At 34.6% G+C, this 20,806-nt stretch overlaps 2 protein-coding genes across 8 annotated transcripts in view; one reads left to right on the plus strand and one right to left on the minus strand.

Moving 5' to 3' along the window:
• LOC144971027 (uncharacterized) overlaps positions 1 to 8,484 on the minus strand; it is a 43,201-nt gene extending 34,717 nt beyond the window's left edge. For 2 of the 7 annotated variants that reach the window (XM_078911340.1, XM_078911338.1), the window contains exons 1-6: positions 8,420 to 8,478; positions 4,163 to 4,240; positions 3,674 to 3,747; positions 2,420 to 2,483; positions 2,003 to 2,158; positions 279 to 314 (exon numbers count right to left, since the gene is read on the minus strand). In XM_078911340.1, the coding sequence (XP_078767466.1) occupies positions 279 to 314; positions 2,003 to 2,158; positions 2,420 to 2,483; positions 3,674 to 3,747; positions 4,163 to 4,240; positions 8,420 to 8,437 (426 nt within the window). In that variant the 5' untranslated portion in view covers positions 8,438 to 8,478. Of the gene's footprint in view, positions 1 to 278; positions 315 to 2,002; positions 2,159 to 2,419; positions 2,484 to 3,673; positions 3,748 to 4,162; positions 4,241 to 5,710; positions 6,658 to 8,213 lie in introns of those variants that run through there. The other 5 variants (XM_078911339.1, XM_078911336.1, XM_078911335.1 and 2 more) reach the window with 5 other exon arrangements.
• A 2,231-nt stretch (positions 8,485 to 10,715) lies between these two features.
• Positions 10,716 to 20,806, plus strand: part of LOC144971029 (GDP-Man:Man(3)GlcNAc(2)-PP-Dol alpha-1,2-mannosyltransferase-like) — a 10,811-nt gene continuing 720 nt past the window's right edge. Inside the window, exons 1-4 of the mRNA XM_078911343.1 lie at positions 10,716 to 10,872; positions 14,549 to 14,776; positions 15,462 to 16,390; positions 18,749 to 20,806. The exon at positions 18,749 to 20,806 is cut by the window's right edge and continues 720 nt beyond it. Of these exons, the coding sequence (XP_078767469.1) occupies positions 10,838 to 10,872; positions 14,549 to 14,776; positions 15,462 to 16,390; positions 18,749 to 19,041 (1,485 nt within the window). The 5' untranslated portion in view covers positions 10,716 to 10,837 and the 3' untranslated portion in view covers positions 19,042 to 20,806. The remainder of the gene's footprint in view (positions 10,873 to 14,548; positions 14,777 to 15,461; positions 16,391 to 18,748) is intronic.

Raw genomic sequence — 20,806 nt, forward strand, 5'->3', positions numbered from 1 at the left:
TGTTAGTTGTATTCTGAACAAAACAAACAATGACGTCTTTTGGTTCAGATACAAATTAACTGTTTAAGGGTTAATTAAGGTGATACAGTTCTAGATACATTTTGGTAAAAAAATTAATAAAAGCATAAAATGTTAATAACAAGAAGAAGAAGAAGAAGAAGAAGAAGAAGAAGAAGAAGAAGAAGAAGAAGAAGAAGAAGAAGAAGAAGAAGAAGAAGAAGAAGAAGAAGAAGAAGAATGACGATGAAGACGACAACAACAACAACAATAAACATTACCTGAGCAGCATCCACATATTCTAGAATTTCCGATTCCTGTAAATAAAATCAAACTAAATTACCCAAAAAAATGAGTAAGTACTCAAATAAAGAAAAACATTCTCACTTGGATACAACTACTAAAAATGGAGGTAAAAAACTACAATTAGAACTCACATTAATTTCCTTGGCTTCACTTATCCCCAACATGAAGATAAACAGAGACTATATCAGATTGAAGAAAAAACTGTTATACTATCAAAAACTCCCTCTTCCCAGACATGGTAGAATAATAAAGTTTCACAAGTTATTTTGTTATTTCTTTTTTTTCACGAGCTAATTTAAAGTTCATTAGCACTTTTAAACATAAACAAGATGGAATCTAAGAATTAATAATGTGTGGATCAAAAGTGTATATAGCTAATTATAAATTAAACCATTAATCTTTTTTAGATAGACAGGAACTAAAATGAATATCATATGAGTTTTGTTGACAATAGAAATAATTTTCATTTAGTTTTAAATAACAAACCTGACGAGTAAAGTTAGCATTGTTTTAAAGTGTTAGATATGTTTTGATTTGATATCACTGTAAAGCGCTTAGAGCCTGTGACAATGGGGTAAAGCGCTATATAAATGCCATTTATTATTATTAAATCAATGTTGTCCATCAGAAAAAAATCTATTTGATACTAAGAGAGAAATCAAAGAAAAATGTTACAAAACCTATGTAAGATTAGTGTTAGAATATAGCAGAATGGTTTGTGATACACACCACAGTACACTTAACAAAGAAATTGAATCGATCCAACATAAATTCATTAATCAAAACAAATTTCAACAGAAAGAAACAAGTCTGTTGAGTCAAGAGAGCAGGAAAAAAACAAAACACGTCACGCTCTACACCATGCCAGGCTACCATTTGAGAGTTTAACACAGAATCAAAGAAAAACCATCAAAATTTAATGTTGCCAGTCTAGAGTGGATTGCCACTTGCACTCATTTTTATTATCAACACGAAGACTACAAGCGTAACCTGCAAATTCCAAAAAAGAAATGGGTTCTGTTAATATGTTCATAAGTGGAATTGGTACGATATAAAGAGCTCAAGGAGTCTTCATCACTAAAGTTTTAGCTGACTGAGGAAGAAAGAGAAGAAGTCAAAGGGTCCATGGAGCCAGAGTGAATTCCATTTTATGAAGCTTTTTAAAAAAAGACTGTAAAAACTGCCGGCTTCAGATAGAATGCTAAGCTAATGAAAAGTTCATGAAAGGGTGTTACAAAATGATTGACGTTTGGAAAGGCCTGTATGAAAGCAAAATAATAAAGGAGGGGGTGAAGTTGAAATATTAACTTATCAATGTATGGATAAATGTAAAGATTGATATGAAAGAAAACTTCAGATGGTACAAGAGCTGGATGTTCTTTCCATGTGTAAATCAGAAAGAACAATAAGATACCCTATGTGCAGTTCCTACAATATAAAATATGTCCATGAGCTGGCAGTAAAAGAACCAAATTCCTTAAGTTGTTTTATAACTCCTCTATAAAAAGAAAAAAATATTAAAAGTAAAAAAATTCCCGAAGGTGTCAGCACACGGCATTTTTAAAAATATATATATAGAAAAAGCAGTGTAAGAAAATCATTCAAGGATAAGAAAAGCTTATTTCCAAGCAGTTGTTTTGCTTCTTTTCTTCTAAATGGGATAAAGTTGTCACAAGGATATTGGGAGATGATTCTATACCTCATATGGCAGCTTCATAGTCTCAGACTCAGCACTATTACGTGATGGCAGTGAAATGGTGTATCCTTCATTGCCAGGGTATAAACTGAGAACCATAGTGTTGAATTTCTCCTTCTTGACAAGTTTGGGGAGAAGTTTACTGTTATATGCCCATTCCTGAAATCAGAAGGCATAATAAAACAATACAAGAGGAGTTTGTAAAACCAATATAAAAAGAATGTTTACGAATGGGAGAGAGAAATTTTGGTTCTTAATGATCGTCATTGAAACAGCCCAAACTCTATTGAGAGAACAATAAAAGAAGGTATGAAATACAAAATTATGCATTATTTTATGAAAAGGAAAAAAAAAAGGAAAGGAAGAATCCAAAGTTGATTGGAATTAAGGAAAACAATAAGTTTTAAAGCATACACTTACACTGTCTTCAGGTTGCTTGGCACTTTCTTCTAGATACAGATCTAACAGTTTTTGATGAATGGATCTGATTAATTAAAAATAAGTGAAAAACGTTTTAGAACAAAGGAAAAAAAAAATACAATAGCTTGATTTTGATTTCAATGTTATGAAACATGTGTAAAGCAAAGGAAAATATTAATACAGTTTTTGTTTCCAGAAATGTTATGTTCTTAGTATTTATTTACCTTTGTGTTGGTTGAAGATTCTCAGACATTTTCCCTTGTAAATGATATTCCAATTGTTTTAAATAGCAGTCACATAAACATTGAAACAAACTTATATTCCAAACAAAATATTCTACTTCAATTAATCCCGTCAAGATTGCCTTCATAAAGGAACTCTAGTCTCTCTTGTGGTGTAGGAACATGATTGATAACCTTTTTGTTACATTCAATCCATCTAGCAACGTAATTCAATGAGCTTTTCTTTTTAAATGTGTTAAACAACTTTCTTTTTTTTAATCATAATTTTGAGTATAATTATAATATAAAAATATAATTATCAATTTTCAAAATTGTATTGTGGAGCATTTCCAACCATATTGCCTGTTCGCTCTACAAATTATTTGATGTGATATGGTAAGCGGTAGTCAGACCTTCCTTTATCATTTGATTTTCAGTAAGCGAATGCAGCATATCAAATTTCATTGCTAAGTTTGGCAGCTTCAGGGCAGGAGATTGCAGAGGTCATTCATTAAACTACCCTCAATGAAAAATACTTATGATCATAATATAGGCATCCCAGTTGACAAATTTGAACTGCCATTTGTAACCATGATTTTCATATTATAATACAAGTGTGGTAAAAACTCACACAGCAATAGTCAAAAGAATATGTTTTAAACAACAAACAAAAAAAACAGGAATCAAACATAATCATAACTGATGTGATGTTTGTTCAATATCAAGAGAGGTTGATAACTTCCTATTCCTTAAGTATTGTAAGAATCAAGAAGAAGAAGAAGAAAAAAAGATTTTTGCTGAGTTTCAGCTCAACTTCCTTTAACACCACGATAATGACTCAGTCACCGAAATTCACCAATTAACTGTTGTGTCTTAGTCTTACATTGACCAACATCAAATGACAGCTACTAAAAATAAAGAATAAAATAAAACTTAATTGGGCTCAAAACCCTTTAAACTTTCTAAAATTACAATTCAAAATTAAATGAATTCCCAATTAATCATAAAATTTTCATCAGTTCTATTTCTATACCTTTTGCTGTTGGAACTGTTGCAACTGGGCTTTACAAAAGTTGAAGGACACTGGTCTGAGCATGCCAGAACATACTGTGTGGGATTGTAAAAATTAAATTAATTAAATTTAATAAAGATTTTTAAAATTATTTTTATACGGTTTACTAGAAAATAAAACAGATTTTGTTAATGTATGTCTGTTACTAATTCACAAGACTGACTTTCCAAAAGGATGCAGATGTGACATAATCATATAAAACACATAACTAGCTTTTTTATCAAATTTCTATTTATCTACACTCTTCTTTAATTAAACAACAAGAGTAAGGACAGAAAATAAGATTTTCTTAAATTTAAATGGACAGTAATAATACGTAGGTTTTTTGCCCCCAAAATCCCCCACTAAAAACTGTTTAAAACACTGCCATCAAAATGAAACCTAGAGTTCATACAACACAATAATTTTATTTTAAATTTATGCAATGGGTACATGATATACACAGAGTACCTGAGCAAACTCCATTGCACTTTCCACATCTGGTAACATCGTTGAAACAGCCATACAATCACAGAGTGTGTTTAAAGTCTGTTAGAAGAAAAGATGAATACATCAATCTCTATGCATAAGCTCATTAGTGAATGGTTAAAATTCATGAATTTTTATTTTCGTAAGAAGTCAGATTCCAACATATGTATATAGAGTGTCTAAATGCTAAAAGCACAAGTGTGGTGCTGTGAAAGTCTCATAGACAATATTACCTAAATTTTTATTGGTTTTAGGTTGTCATTATTCCCCAGGCATTTTTGTCAATAAGAGATTCTCTTTTTCCAATTTTTCCAGATAAATATGCCAAACAAGTCAGGGAAAAGGGCCGAATGGTCTAGAAAAATGTCTTTGGTAATTTGGGTAGCAATTTTTTAATACAAGAAGAAAATAAACAATGTCAAGATGTCAAGACTATTATTTTTCATGTCAAATGGCTTCGATAAAATGCAAGTTTTAAAAAATTTGAAATTGAAAAAAATAAAAATGGTATTCCCACCATTTGGTGGGGGGTTGCTATTCAATTGATAAGAAAATCGCTTATCGGTTCATAGTCCATCCACAATTTAAAAAAAGGTTCAGCAAATTGAGGAGAGATAGGGATTGGATTATGTTGAGTTATTATTATCCTTATAGTCTTCATCACAACCAGTACTACACCACCACTACAATCACAACCACTATCACTACACAACAATAGACACATCGTTATCGTCAACAAAACGCAAAATATTAATAACAGTAATAATTTTTTTTTTATTAAGAAATAATAATATTAATAGTAAAAAATAAGTTAAAAAAAAAATAATAGTAGGCAATAATAATAATAATGTAGTTTATTTATATTTTGCACCTAATCCTCTATACAATAAAGCTCTAGCCTCGAAGGCTACTACTACTACTTCAAATAGCTGAAATGAATGATATCTACTGGTTGTAGTAGGATAGAATCGGGTAAGTTCACTGATGAGGAAATTCGCTGTGACCCTCCACCCCCTAGAAATAATGCTTGGTAAACATTTATCTTTCCACCCCTCATTTTGGAATAGTCCATATTCAAAAGACAAGATATGAATGAAAAAATTGCTTCAGTTTGAAGGAAACAAATGGGAAATCTTTAAGCTATAGCACATCAAAATGACATGTAATCAAGATGTTGTGACATCCTTGACTTTTTGACTGTAACGTCAACCCTACACTAACATTCCCCTAGTTTGTGCATTCGAATGTGAAGGCCCTGGTCACAAAATCAATGTGCTATTCACTTTGTGGCCATCCATATCCATTTTATTTTCATTTTCAGAGTATTTTATCATCAGAAAAGTATTTATAAAATATTTAAGACATTATTTCAAAAGTATATACTTTCGGGTAAATTTGCTGCACATCACAATCATCATACAATAATTATTTAAAAGACGATCTTTTATGTGCAACAGACGCTGTGCGTAAGCATTGAAATCTAACTAAATTAAGAAAAGAAATAATGAATATGTAAGTGGGTATAATAACCAGAAATCAGTCGACTCGGGTGGAGGGGCAGCAGGCTATGATCCTGTAATGGGCATTGTAATGTGTCCCCAGGAAGGCACTTTACATACATCATCACACTCGATTCAAGTGCCAATAAATATTTGTCAATAGGCAGTATTGGATAATCTAGAGAGATTTGAGGACAAAAGAGTTTAAGAAATGGAAATTGTTCCTCATATTGTCTTGTAGTTGTAGGGAGAAAAACTAAGTACAAAATATCGCAGCGAAGTTACCCAACGTGCAATAAATGTCCAGACAACAATGCAACAATGGCAGTTAAAAAAGGACTCTTGTGAATAAAATACAATAAAAATCTACGTTAATATTTCATGAAAATATAATTGGCCAGGTAAACCTATTGTCAGTGTTTGGATTGCTCAACTGGCAAATTAGCCGCTCATGGCAGGCCAGAAGTAAGACATTGAAAAAATGGCGAAATTACCCAATTTTATCCTACTACTGTGAATAACGAGTACGAATGCTATCTACTATTTGCAGTACTACTGCGAATAGTGGAAATCATTATTCACAGTACTACTGAACTGCAAATAGGCTACAGTAGAGCTGCCAACTTGCCAAAATCTGTTTGAGGGACAATTGACATTCATTTCAGCTGCACTTCAGCGACGCATAAAAGTCTATTTAGACCTACAAACAATTTCATCTAGACAATTTAATTGTTGATGAACTCATGCGTATAATTTATAACTATATAAGCATATTAGAACACTTAAAACTATCATTTCTTACCTATTTCCTTATATATGACAGTTACAGTTATAGATGGTAATGGCACAAAAGTACTCAAATGATACAGTATGTGTTAAAATTTACTGATTGATTAGAGACTAAAAAGGGGGGTCAAATAATAATAGAGGACACAGGCCCTGACAGTCTCAGAGCAAGGCATTGAATGGATGGAGACCAATTGGTCTCCCTAGCTAAAATTGGCCAATTTAGCTAGGTAGACCAAGATTTTGACCCCCCAGGCGTAAAACCGTATTTTCGTTTATGGAACTGTTTCTGTTACTGTCAACCTGTTTGTTTTTGTTGCTGTTCTTTCTTTCTTTCTTTTTTTTTTTTTTTTTTTTTTTTTTTGGGGGGGGGGGGGGGGGTATCATGGTCTCCTCTGCACCCAACACCTTGGTCTTTTTGGGTTCCCCCCTTCCCCTGTCATCAGTTTATACTTTTCTTTCCGTATCTAGAACAGAGCTCCGCATGCACTATTATCTAATATTAAATGACGCTGACCCTGCCCCACCCCTAACACATGGTAGAATAAAGCCGAGGTCTGTAGTCTCCACTCTATCGTCGCTCTCCGTTTCATGTGAGCTGACGCAGACAGCAGGCTTTTAGTTATTTTAAGTTCAACTGAATGTCTCAGTAGAAAATAGGAATATTTTTAAAAAGTGAGTCTGTCTATACTACTGGTTCATTGGATCTGAGAGATGAGTTCGTTTGAGAAGAGGTTTTTCACTAAAGTCAATGAAGAGAAGAAAAGAAAAAAGAGGGGGGGGGGAACTTTTCTCTGTTCTCAGAATTTAGCTGTACGTTGAGTCTGAATTGTTTATTGTATATTATTGAAGCCTGCATATTTTTTGCATATTTTCTTCTTTTTTGAATCCATATTCACCTAACCTTGATGAATATTTTTCATTTGTAAAATGCATAAAACTGCGAGGCCAGATATGGTCGGAGAATTTTATAAAAAAACGGAAAAAATCATGACACTATTTTAATACGAAGTGGAAATCAGAGATATATGTACAAGCAACAAGAACAAAACCTTGAGATAATTACTGTCAAGTTTTATTTTTTAAATGCTCTATTGGTTAAAGAAGCTACACCGGTTATACCAAAGTTATATAAAAATCATGATATTACGAAGATCAGTCTTGTGTTATCCCCCCCCCCCCCCCCCCCCCAAAAAAAGAAAAGCAAAAACAGCAACAAAAACAAACAGGCAAGCAATACATAACAAATTTTCATAGAAGAAAAAAACTCGCCTCTTCAACATAAAGAAACAGTTCCATAGCCATAAACGAAAATACAGTTTTACGCCGGTAAGCCAGAATCTTGGTCATTTTGGCTAGGGCAGGGAGACCAAGATTTTGGTCTCTCTATCTAGCCAAAATCGATTTAAAAAAAAAAAAAAACAGCATTAACTTAATAAAAAATACAAAAAGAAGTAAAGATTCCTACAATAGCTGGGAAGTATTATAATTCTCGTCACCAATACGAGAGAGAGAGAGAGAGACCAAAAATGCGTGTGATCAGTTAGACTGAAAAATTCCAAGTGATCGGTAACTGGAGGATTCTCATCACTCATGAATTCACAATTCGACCAATTGTGTAGAATAGAAGAAATGGAAGCAATTTGGCACACACTTTTTAACAGATAACAAATATAAATCAGCACAAAAATCGACAAGTTGCTGGATTGGGAAGAACAATTTGAGTTTGAAGAGAGACCAGCTCTTACCCAATGCCACTGGCGAAGAATTATTTTATTATATTGGGAGAAGATATGATTTGGCTCTTAAGTACTTCATCTTATAAATTCCTAGAATTAATAATGAACGTTCCACTAAATTCAATCATATTTTTTTCTTTGTGTTCTGATCATCGTGAACTAACAAGAGAGCTTGGTAGTACTTAGGCTATTCAAATTCAATGTTATTGACTTTCCTTTTTCCAAGTCTTCATGTCAGGCCATTGATGAAGCAGGGTTGCCAGATTATTTTTCAACAAAATGCCAGGGGAACACTCAAAAAATGCCAAAACACTCAAAAAAATGCCAAAGACTCCCACCCCCACTAAGAAAACTACTCACTTTTGATAGACAATTTACTATCATATCCTGGTGGCTTGCGTGTTTTCTTTTTTTTTTTTTCTTTTTTTTTTTGAATTATACTAAATTTCCTGTTGGGGTAATTTTTTTATTAAGAAAAGGTGTCATTTGAAGTATAATATACAAGAAAAGAAAATGCCAAATGAAAATGCCAAATGCCAAATGATTTTTCTAATGCCAAACGGTTTTCAAAAATGCCAGATTTTTGGAATCTGGCATTTAAAATGCCAAACTGGCAACCCTGTGATGAAGCCCCTAACTTAATTTCGTTTCGAGTTTCGCTTTATTTTCATTTTGAAAGAGGAAGTCAACTTACGATGAAAACAACCAAGGCCTTGAAACAACCCACGACACAAAGAGGGGCGGTATCGGCATTTCTTGGTACCGAGAATTTTTTTACCGGTAATGAAAATTTGGGATCCTCAAGATCGGTACTGGGAATTCCCGATTTTTAGGACAACGATTGGGATTGTGTAAAAGCTTTATCTCTGCCCACTTGTCATTGTGACATCCGACAGGCTCGTTCATACCATCGACATTAAGACGGTGGAATAGTCTCACATCTCCAATGGAAAAAAAAAATTACTGTTGTCTGAAGAATCTTCAAAAACTGAAGTTGCAGTCTTAAAAGGAAGAAGGAAGAAGAAGAAGAACACCATTCATTTCCCTTCTCATTCCTCTATTCATACGAAAACAGCAAAACAGACAGACCAATCTTCGTCATCACTAGTCAGCCGCACAACAAGGAGGTCATCATTTTTTTATTATTTGTTGTTGTTTTTTTTTTTGTTTTGTTTTGTTTTTTTAAACAGCTATCGTTCAGGATCATGTAAAAAGCGGTGATGTATTTAATAAACCGCCTTTAATCGACTACAGACGTGATCCAAATCTGAAGGACATAAGAGCCGTATGACAATGGATATGGCCGGTAACAGACGTAAGAAGAAACCTTTTGGACGGTTCATATGCAGGGCATGCCCACACTTATTCGTGGAAAATTTCCCCAATTTCTCGGATAAAGTGTGATACATCCGGCATGCCTTCACTCGCACTAACCGCAATTTGGTTTATGCAATCGTCTGTAACCGTTGCCACAAGAGATACGTTATGATGACTATCAAGCGACAGATTTGGACAACATCTGCGTTCTATTGAAAACGACGAGGACAAATCTGCTGATTCCCAAAGCCTCCCATGTTTATTCCTCAAATTACACACGACTATCTTTAACGTCGCTACTCCTCCTCCTCCTCCTCCTCCTCCTCCTCCTACTACTACTACTACTACTACTACTACTACTACTACTACTACTACTACTACTACTACTACTGCTGCTGCTGCTACTACTACTACTACTACTGCTGTTTCTACCGCTATCACAACCACCACCACCACCACTACTACTACTACTACTACTACTACTACTACTACTACTACTACTATTACTACTACTACTACTACTGCTACTACTAAGATTACTATTACTAATAATAATACTACTACTATTACTACTACTACTACTACTACTACTACTACTACTACTACTACTACTACTACTACTACTGCTGCTGCTGCTGCTGCTGCTGCTGCTGCTGTTACAACTACTACGGTTTCTGCGGCTGCTACTACCACTGTACTGATATCCTTAACCTTGATTTCTAACTATATTTTATTTTACTTTCCATACTGCACGACACAATCCACACCCCCACCCCCTCCCAACCAACCCGAAACGTTGTTTAATGTGTGTTGTATTATGAGTCGCATTCACTCCCTTGATTTTTCTTTCCATATTATTCATCTTAACAGCGCAATTTTTTCATCTCTCATTCGTCTATTGTGTTTTCTTGACAAAGGGGAAACCCGAAACGTCTTTATTATCTGTCTCCTTAATTAAATTGAAGCTTCCTTTACATTATCTATTGCTATTTATTTCTCCAAGCTTCAGGTAGCAACATTTTCAGTGTCTATCGAGTACGGATACTCAGCTTCTTCTTTTGAGAAGCTACGGCGGGGGCTGTCTGAAGCCCGGGAAACTAACGTTTTCGTTGGTAAGGTCAGTACTGCTATTACCAGTACTCAGTTTTGGTACCCGATACTCAGTCTAGGTAATGCCCGGCTTTAGCAAAAATAAACACGACTACGACTGTTGTGAGCCGACATCAGCCAAATGTATACTCTGCTGTTTCATCATCGTTTCTGAATTTGTTTTCTTTCCCTATAACCCTCCTTTGGTTTTCATTAAATCGTTCAAAATGAATTTGGCGTCGTTTTTCAGGGATTATGCTAGGTGAGTTGTAGTTTATATTCTGGTCTTCTCTGATGAAAACGTCAGATGATGATTGAAGTTGAAGCCAAGCGAAGCTGAAACTGAAACACCTGCTGACAGTGACAGACTGTGTACATCCCAGCGGTGATCGCCCAAATCATTTGGCAAATGCCCTGTGCGGTGGTTGGGAAACAGAAAAAAAAAACAGATCGAACATTTCTCGGTTTGGAGAGCATTCACTTCATACACAAGTAAAGGGGATGGAATCTATCCTGGGTAGATTTCATTTCTGAACCCCCTGTCCACTCAGCAGTGTCTGATGGTTAGTGTAAGATCTGAAAAGCACTTTGCGATAGATTAGTGTCCTTTACAAAGGGCAGCAAGCAGTGGCTATTGTCTGTATAGTGCTGTAGAAACCTGGATAAACTCCAGCTCCATTGGCCCTAGAGATCTAAAGTCTAAAGGACAACATTACTTCACGATTCACACACATATTGACGTGGGTTTCTTCCCCCCCCCCCTCTCTCTCTCTCTCTCTCTCTCTCTCTCTCTCTCTCTCTCTCTCTCTCTCTCTCTCTGTGTGTGTGTGTGTATGTACTTACAACTCATTTACGAAACATTTTAACAAGGAACAATTTTTATTGCCTGCCAAGTTCAGTCTCTCGTGAGTTCTCTGTGAAAATTGAACTTTGAACCAGTAACACAGATACCCTATTCTGTGAGTATTGTGTCTTCACGATTCACACCTTTAGGTGAATCCATAGGGATGAGCTTCTATAACAATGAAGGACATAAAAAACTAGAGGTGCCTCAATGAGCCAATTAATAAGATAGAGACTAGAGAGAATGATAAAGTGAGTAAATGTGACTCATATAAGGGCACAACACAAAACAAACGACGTTTTAGCCTTTGACCTTCTTCAAGTAAACACGAAATATTATGTATTAGATTTTCATTATAGTTAAAACATTATAGGTAAAATGTGTGTGTGTGTGTGTGTGTGTGTGTGTGTGTGTGTGTGTGCGTGCAAGTGAAGAGAGGGAGATTGACAGGGAGGAAGAGTGAGAGAGAGAGAACGATAATGAGATGAAATATCCAAGATCAAAACTATATATATATCAAGCATAAGACGGTAGGGGGCAGGTAGTATTGCTAATGCTAGATGGAGATAGTGTTATTATTCACCTCCTACCTACCCTACTAAGATATATATTTTTTAATTTTTTTATTTATTTTTTAAATTTATTTTTAATTTATTTTATTATTTTTTTTAATTGAGGGCAGAGAAGGGGGGGGGGAGGGGGGGGGGGGCAGAGAGAGAGAGAGACAGAGAAAATGTGAGAGGAAGGGTGGGTTTCAAAGTTATATTTAAAATAAAGGAAAGGGATAAAATAAAAAACAAGACAAGGTTGGTCCAGGGTTGCCAGTTTGGCATTTTAAATGCCAGATTCCAAAAATCTGGCATTTTTGAAAACCGTTTGGCATTAGAAAAATCATTTGGCATTTGGCATTTTCATTTGGCATTTTCTTTTCTTGTATATTATACTTCAAATGACACCTTTTCTTAATAAAAAAATTACCCCAACAGGAAATTTAGTATAATTCAAAAAAAAAAGAAAAAAAAAAGAAAAGAAAACACGCAAGCCACCAGGATATGATAGTAAATTGTCTATCAAAAGTGAGTAGTTTTCTTAGTGGGGGTGGGAGTCAACAGACTTTGGCATTTTTTGAGTGTTTTGGCATTTTTTGAGTGTTCCCCTGGCATTTTGTTGAAAAATAATCTGGCAACCCTGGGTTGATCTAACTCGGTAAGAGAGATATGTAAATAGGTTTTAAAAAATATTCTAAAATGAAATCAAAATAAAGTAAACAGCTTTAAAATTCTCCTGGATTAATTAAATTGAGTTACAGCATACCAGGGCATACAATGTCTCGTGGTCACGGGGCGTGAGAAACGGTAAATGTTGAATGACTTCAATGACCAATGTGACCAAAGAAAGGTTGTGTAACAACATCAAAAGCCCTGTGATCTGCGCTACAAGGGCTAACGTATTGTAGGCATGTGTGCTTTGAATAGGAGGAGCCTAATTGACTTACTTTATTGATGACTGACTGCTGGACAATTAAAATTGTTCTTTTTCAGAGTCCAATTGGAAGGTGACAATTGTAAGATGCTGATTGGGCGATGTTTAGAGAGAACATGGTTTGAGAGGCATATGGTGAGACTGCTGGAGAGTGAGGGAGGGGCAAATGTGAAATAAATTGATAGTAATTTGGGGTGGTCTATTAAACGTCAAATAAGACTATCACAAACAGGGAATAAATCAATTCTCTTGACTGTAAATGGTACAATGAAATTTTAAATTCTTTCTTTTAAAAAAAAAACATTTGCTGAAGCTCTGAAATAGTTCCAATTAACCGGCATGCAATCAGACTTACCAATATCAATTATATCGAGAGAAAAAATAGATCACAAACAGATTGGTCCATTTGAGCAGCTGTTCAGATAAAGTGGCATTCCAAATACTGGCTTCGACTGTATTAATAGAGAGGTGTCCCTCACAAAGATGTTCCAGTCCCTCAGTTTGTCCAACATCGAGATCTTTTTGCTTTCACTAAAGAGAAATGTTTTTGTAAAAAAACCTACTTGTGTTTCAAGCTTACATGTTTTGGCTTTCTTTGTAGTTTTTTGGGTTTTTTTTTTGATTCTCCAAAACTTTTGTTCATTTAAAAGAATACAGCTTTTTTGACCCATTGGTTGGGCTGTCATCTGACATTTCGTGTGCACATGTAACGAGGTTAGTTCTTAAAGTAAGTTATCCTGACATTAAAAAAAATTTGATGATGTCATCTGTCCTTTTCAGGAAATGGTTGTCTGCTTAAAAAATTATGATGCTGACTATCATTGTTTGATTTATTTAAAGATGTATCCTTTTGGATGGCCTTTTCTACTTCTTGATTCAACCTATACTGCCATCTCTGCTTCAGCTTCTTGGCATTCTTAAACACCTCTTATGACAAGATATCAAATACTTATTTTAAAAGGTTTGATAACAGTTTGCTGTCATGCATTCTTTTCGAAAGATCTTACATAAGTGCAGCTTCAGTTTCATCAGAAGTCCCTTTTTTAATGATATCAACAAATTTTAGTTTTGCTTTGTTGAAGAGGTTTGGTTTTCTTTTTAGTTCCACAAAGATTTAACTTTGAACCTTTTAAACCTAAGCACTTTAACTTTACGAGATTATTTAGATATAAAGCCAAACATCTCCATCATAACATGGGGACCACTAAGGTGTCCTGTAATTTCCAGGATACATATTGAATTGGTAAGCATCCCATAATCTGGAGAAAACATATCACTCCAAATTGTGCGTTTGATCACTCAACCTAAGATGAAGGAGCTTCATCTGTTTATGAATGATTTAAGATTGTAAAATTAACTGAAATGCAAGTCTCAGTTAAACCAATGGAATTAATTGAATTAAAGAGAACATGTAATAAAATTTAAGAGTAAAAGCACTTTTGAAGTTAATGAAAGATATTATAAAGGGAAAAATGACATTCACAGTAATCTCTGTAAGGTGTAGTTGTGTATGAATGTCTGTGCATTATATGTGTTTAAAGCACCATTGAGTGCTTCTTAAAAGTTATACTACATTGTTATTTATTATTAATTATTACATTTACTTCTGCAGCGGTTTGTCCCAAGTTGCAACTGCCATGATAATGTCTGGGATTGTATTCATCATCCTCTTTACAGCTGTGTTCTTTATGCTGCGGATTTTATTGAGACACAGATGGAAAATGACACGTGAACAAGATGAGAAATTCAAAGGATCTGTTGCTTTCTTCCACCCATACTGTAATGCTGGTGGAGGTGGAGAGAGAGTTCTTTGGGTGGCCATCCGAGCCATACAGAAAAGGTTTGTAACTTTGATGTTGATTAAGATGCATACTTTTGAGCTCTCTTCTTCTGGCTTTGGGTTTGTTTTTTCTCACTGAAACATTGTGGAAGAAAAGTTGTGACAGTTCGTCTTTTCTGTCCTATTTTGTTAATACCACTTTTTCATATATTTATATCTATTTTTTTTTCTTTCCATTTTTTTGGGGGGTTTTATTTTTTTTTGTTTTTGTTTTTCATAGATAATATTTTTGTTATGTCTCTGATGATATTGATTGATTGGTAATCTTAACCCAAATCATGGTCAATCTCCAAACGACTGACATGTCAATCATTGTCATCAAATTCTTGCTGTACATTTTGACCATCTCTCTAAATAAAATACAAAAAAAAAAACATCAAAAAAACAAAAAAAAAACAAACAAACCACAAAGCAAAATCAATCAGCAAACAGCTTGATTCATCCCAGCTAAGAAAAATACCGTTGATATAATCCAGAGATATGTTTCTTTTCGTCACTGCACTTCCTGGAGTCTGATTTGTATTATTTTTAAAGTTTGTTTTTTTTTTCTATTCTTTTAGCTGTAGTATTTCCCTAATATTAGAAAACTAATAGAGAAGTGATATTTATTATTATGCCTGAATTTAAGAAGTTCATGGACCCTACTTATGTTGTTTTTGTTTTTTTTTTCTTTTTTTTTTTTCAGATATCCAGACATCAGATGTGTGGTTTATTCTGGAGACACAGATGCTTCAGAGGAAGAAATATTAGCGAAAGTTCGTCAACGTTTTAATATTGTTTTATCAAGAAGAGTTCAGTTTGTTTTCTTAAATTACCGACATTGGGTAGAAGCTGTGAAATATCCATATTTCACATTGCTTGGACAAAGTATTGGATCATTGTTATTAGGTTTTGAAGCATTGTTTAAATTTGTGCCGGACATTTACATAGACAGTATGGGCTATGCTTTTACAATACCATTGTTCAAGTATTTAGTTGGTTGCTCTGTAGGCTGTTATGTTCACTATCCTACAATCTCAACTGACATGTTGAGCCGTGTCGCGGAAAGAGTGCAAGCTCATAACAATGCTTCTTTTATATCTAGAAGTCCATTGTTAAGCAACTTTAAGTTGTTATACTATAATTTATTTGCATACATGTATGGAGTTGCTGGAGGGAGGAGTAGTATTGTTATGGTGAATTCTACATGGACCTATAACCACATCATGCAACTCTGGGGTGGTGCAGCAAAAACAAGCATTCTTTATCCACCGTGTGATATTGAAGAGCTGGTCAAGATTCCGCTCACATCTGATGAAAATAAGTTCAAGCAAATTTTATCTTTAGGGCAATTTAGACCCGAAAAAGACCATCCTCTTCAAATCAATGCATTTTATGAATTTTTGAAGAACATGCCTCAAAATGAGCATTCGCAATATAAACTAGTTCTTGCTGGAAGTTGCCGCAATAGTGGGGATGAAAATCGTGTGAAAAACCTTCAGAAACTTGTTGAGGAGAGAGGAATTCAACATTGTGTTGAATTCCGCTTGAACATTCCTTTTACTGAACTTAAAGAACTTCTTCTGCAGTCTATGATAAGTATTCACACAATGTGGAATGAGCATTTTGGGATATGTGAGTATTTTAAATTAATGTTTACTCATTTTTTTTCTCTCCATATTTGATTATGTTTTTTTGATTTTTTTTAGAGTTTAACGACGCTTGCAACAAAACCAAATAATCTCATTCCAAGAAAAGATAGAAAGCATGTTGGTAAACAGATAGAAGGGGATAGAAGACACAGTAAGTGCCTCCCTGCCCACTATGGCAGGTAAGGAACCCCACCCAGCATATTTGATTAAATACTCTCTATTCAACACCAAAATGTATGAGCATGTATTTTTTGCTTTGGCATTTATTTTATCCTCCTGAATACTATCATGATTCCAGTCTGGTTTGAATGATTCTTTTTATCTACCTTATGTAAGTTAGTCGATACAAAAGTATGTTGATATTCAGTTATTGTGAAAACTTACAGTACAGACAGATTTCATTTTATTTGGAGTGAGAGAGAGGGGGGGGGGGGGGGGAGGGGTCATCTGACCTCCGGCGGCTGAGAGGATCTCATGTTCTATGTCTTTTATCCCTTATATATCTGTTTTCTGAGTTGCTTTATGTCTTTGTCTTGGAATGGGATTACTTGGTTTTGTCCTGGTCCTTGCTGAAGTCCTCGGCTGAGAGGGAATCAGTCAAATGTATTGGGTCAGTTTTGTTTTGCTTCTTGTAAATTATTTCTCTATTATGTAATAATTGTTGAATTTTTATTTTGAACATATATTGTGTGCTCCTCTTAGTGGGATCCTTAGCTGGTGTTTAGATGAGACTTTTAGGTAATCTCAGACTAACAACATTGATGGTATGCTCTTGGAATATACATCTTTGCCCTTTTTGAATCAATTCCCCTTTGTATTACTTTGTCTTGGGTATTTTAATTATAATTCTATAATTTTCTGACTTTCCCATTTTCTTCTTTTTTACTGGTGCTGATATGGCCTGAATGTTTTACAAACCCTTAAAATTAAAATATAAACACAAATGATTTAGCTTTTATCAGTATGTCTAGGTTGGAAAACGAATTTTCTTTTGATCATTGTTGAGCTTGTCTCCTTTATTGTATGGATTTCTTTTCTTAGGTTCGTGTAACCTTGATATCAAAATCTTTTGTCTACTCTATAGAAGGGTGCTTGATGTTTGATACTGTATAGCTTTTTGTTTTTGGTTGCTTTGTTTAAAATCTTGCTACTAGTTTTGTTTTTAATCTATAACATGTGGTTGGTACCATTAAATAGATAAAATAGTTTTCTTTGTTATCACATCAATTGTTGTTTTGTACCTTTCCAATAAGGCTTGTAATTTTCTATTTTTTCTGCCAATGGTTGCACATTTGACAGGGTGGGGATCTTAACCCTAGAATTGTCATGGGCCACAAATTCATTTTGTACTGTCGCAGTCTATCCAATCGTTCGATTTTAAAAGACCTGAAAAAAATACCCAAATAAAGTTTAACCAGTCTTTTTTTGTATAGATGCTGTGCGCTTGGCTAAGAAGCTCCGGAAATATAACAGGCCAACACACAAAACTATGTGTAATCTTAAATGTTTATAGTCTGGATACTACAGTTTAGTGAGAATTACTGATAAGCATGGATGTCAAAAAACAATAACAAAGACCTGAGTGACGTCTATCTATAGTGGACTCTGGAGAAGTTAGATTATAATATTTTGGCTTTCGGATCAAGTTATCATTCCAATAAAAATGAGAGCAGTTCATGTTTTTGAGATAGAACAAGGTTTGACATATTTTCAATAAATTCATGGATCAGGCATTAGGCTTTCAAAACAAGAATAGGAATATCTTCCAACTGTTTGAGAACGACGATGATAATGTTAACGAGGATTTCTATGTTCCTGGATTTCATTTCCAGCCAGAGTCGTCAGATGAATCAGCAGATTCTGATAACGGAGCCACTCAAAATAACAACCAAATTTGATTTTTTCAAAAATTGTAGGCAAATTGTTCAATCATATTTTAATAACACCAAATTATATATTTTTTTTAAAGTCTGTATCCAAGATGTCAGCTGTGCCTTGGAATTGAGCATATGTGAAACAAATGACTCAACTTTAAAATTGATTCTATTAAAACAAGGTTTTTACACTAGTCTCTCTTCAAAAGGTTATATCATGGATAATTAGAATTTTATAAATTTGGTACCTATCAAATAATTCAATGGACGCAAAGTTTGGAAAATCAGCTTTAAACCTTTTTTTTGTTGATGAGCCACAGATTATCATCCCAGGTCTCACTTATTGAAACTAGATCATAAAAAAGTTTTTGTTTGAATATAAAGGCATGATATGTAGCATTGATTGCATTCATTTCATAAAAGTGTAACTATTCCCAACAGTAACGTATATTTCTTTAATATTTCAGGTGTAGTGGAAGCAATGGCTGCTGGAAATGTGATGCTTGCTCATGACTCAGGTGGTCCAAAAATGGACATTGTGGTAAATCATAATGAAAAGCCAACAGGTTTTCTTGCATCAGATGCAACCACATATTCTAGTGCAATGAAAACCATTTTTTCTATGACACCTACAGAAAGGCTTGAACTTCGACAAAATGCAAGGGATTCTCTGTCTCGTTTCTCTGAAGAAGTGTTTGAATCAGGTTTCCTCTCTTTATTAGAGCCCATGTTTAAAAAATGTGATCTTATTGGCTATTGATCTTTCATGGTATTTAGTGAAATTTTAGTTATTGAATGTTTGTTTTTTTAATCTAAAATCACCGTTGAGTTGTAGAGGGTGGTTGTATGAAACAAGTTATGAAAAGCTTTTGAGTGCTTAAACCTTTTCCCTGTCTCATAATGTCAGTGATCAGCCCAATGTCTAGCCTTCTGCAAGCGAGAACTGTAATCAATGCCTAGCAAAGGAAACAACTTTGTTACTCTATATAACAGCCTTTGCTAGAAGCTGGACCCCAAATGTATGACATCTAGGTCCAAAATTCAAAATTAGCTGAGGCTTTTAAAACTGACATAAATATAATATAAAGAAAATGAATGATGCCTTAGCTGGCATGTGTTCTTAAACAGCAGTTTTAAGTCTTTGAAAGACATTTTGAATTGTCTGTGGTTCAGTGGCAACTTGATTTACATAACCATGACGACAAACGATTTGTAATTATTGCTATGCTTTTACTGATCAGGTTTTTAAACTGTGTGAATTACACTTGAAATAATATGTTGCCAAGGTCTAAGTACAATAAACTCCACTTATACTTTATGCTGAATTATGCTATACTGTCTGATGTGTCATAGTTAATGAGCATCGGGATTTTCATTTGGTATTGTTATTATAAGGCATTGTTAATTAAGGATGACATCAAAATTAATGTTGAAGAACAATTTATGTCAGTATTGTCTAGCTGCTGCCAATCTATTGAAGTAAACTGATCATGGATTACATGACTCTGTTTAACTTGTCCTAGTTTATCTTTCGCTCATAACTACATGACAAACCTGGATGGGGTTCCTGTCCTCCCATAGTGCTGTCATCTGCATTTTTTGCGGCCGCAAATATCAGGGCGATCCGCAAATTTTGGCAAATTTCCCCAAATTGGCAAATCGCGTGGCAAATTTTTTGGGAAAAAAAAAGAAGCGAAAATAAAATAACGGAAAAAAAAAGGTGCGAAACTTGAGAAATATTGCAGCTTTGCCTGGGCCCAAGCCAAGGGAAGCTACTCTCTACGGATAATGATCCTTTAAAATCTTTGTGATATTCCTCAGTATGAGTTCACAAGGTATATTGAGAAACTGGGGCCCAGTGCTGTGAGAGAGTCTGATACTGGAATTATAGATCTGATCCTATTTTGGAAGTCTATGGCAGATCATGTTCTAGCTCTCACTGCATTGGCGTCCCGGTATGCCTTCTCAACATGCTCGTCAGCTGATGCTGAGCAAATTTTTTCTCTTTACAATCTTGTCTTGTCTTCCAGAAGGCGTAGACTCACAGAAAACAACATCAGAGGACTAGTTTTCTTTTACTACAATAAGTTTATCGATGCCTCTTTTTTTGAGTAGTAAAAGAAAACTAGGCCTTTGATGAGTCTGAGTGAAAGTGTACGTTTGTGTTTGTGTGTGATTGTCTGAAAGTTTGGTATTGACACAATTTTTCTTGATGTCACCAAAATAAGAATTGCTATTTATAGGACAATAAATATTTATTTTTATTATTATATTCATGGTAATTATTATTATTATTACAGTCAACTCCGCTTATACGCACACCCTCGGGAGTCGGGTTAGTGTGTCGATTAAGCGTAGTGTGCGATTAAGTGGAGAAGCTAAAAATAGCATCTTAGCACCAGCTTTCGTGTGCCATTCATGTAGGACCTTCCTCTATGAGTTTTCCACGAGCTTAGGACCATCATGTTAAAGGTATTTCCTCAATAGCAGGTTTGGTTTGGTTTAGCTGGCCATCTCTGTGTTGT

Source organism: Berghia stephanieae, chromosome 4 (assembly GCF_034508935.2).
Source record: "Berghia stephanieae isolate SIO BIC M18660-M18661 chromosome 4, UCSD_Bste_1.3, whole genome shotgun sequence".
Taxonomy (NCBI): Eukaryota; Metazoa; Mollusca; class Gastropoda; order Nudibranchia; family Aeolidiidae; genus Berghia; species Berghia stephanieae.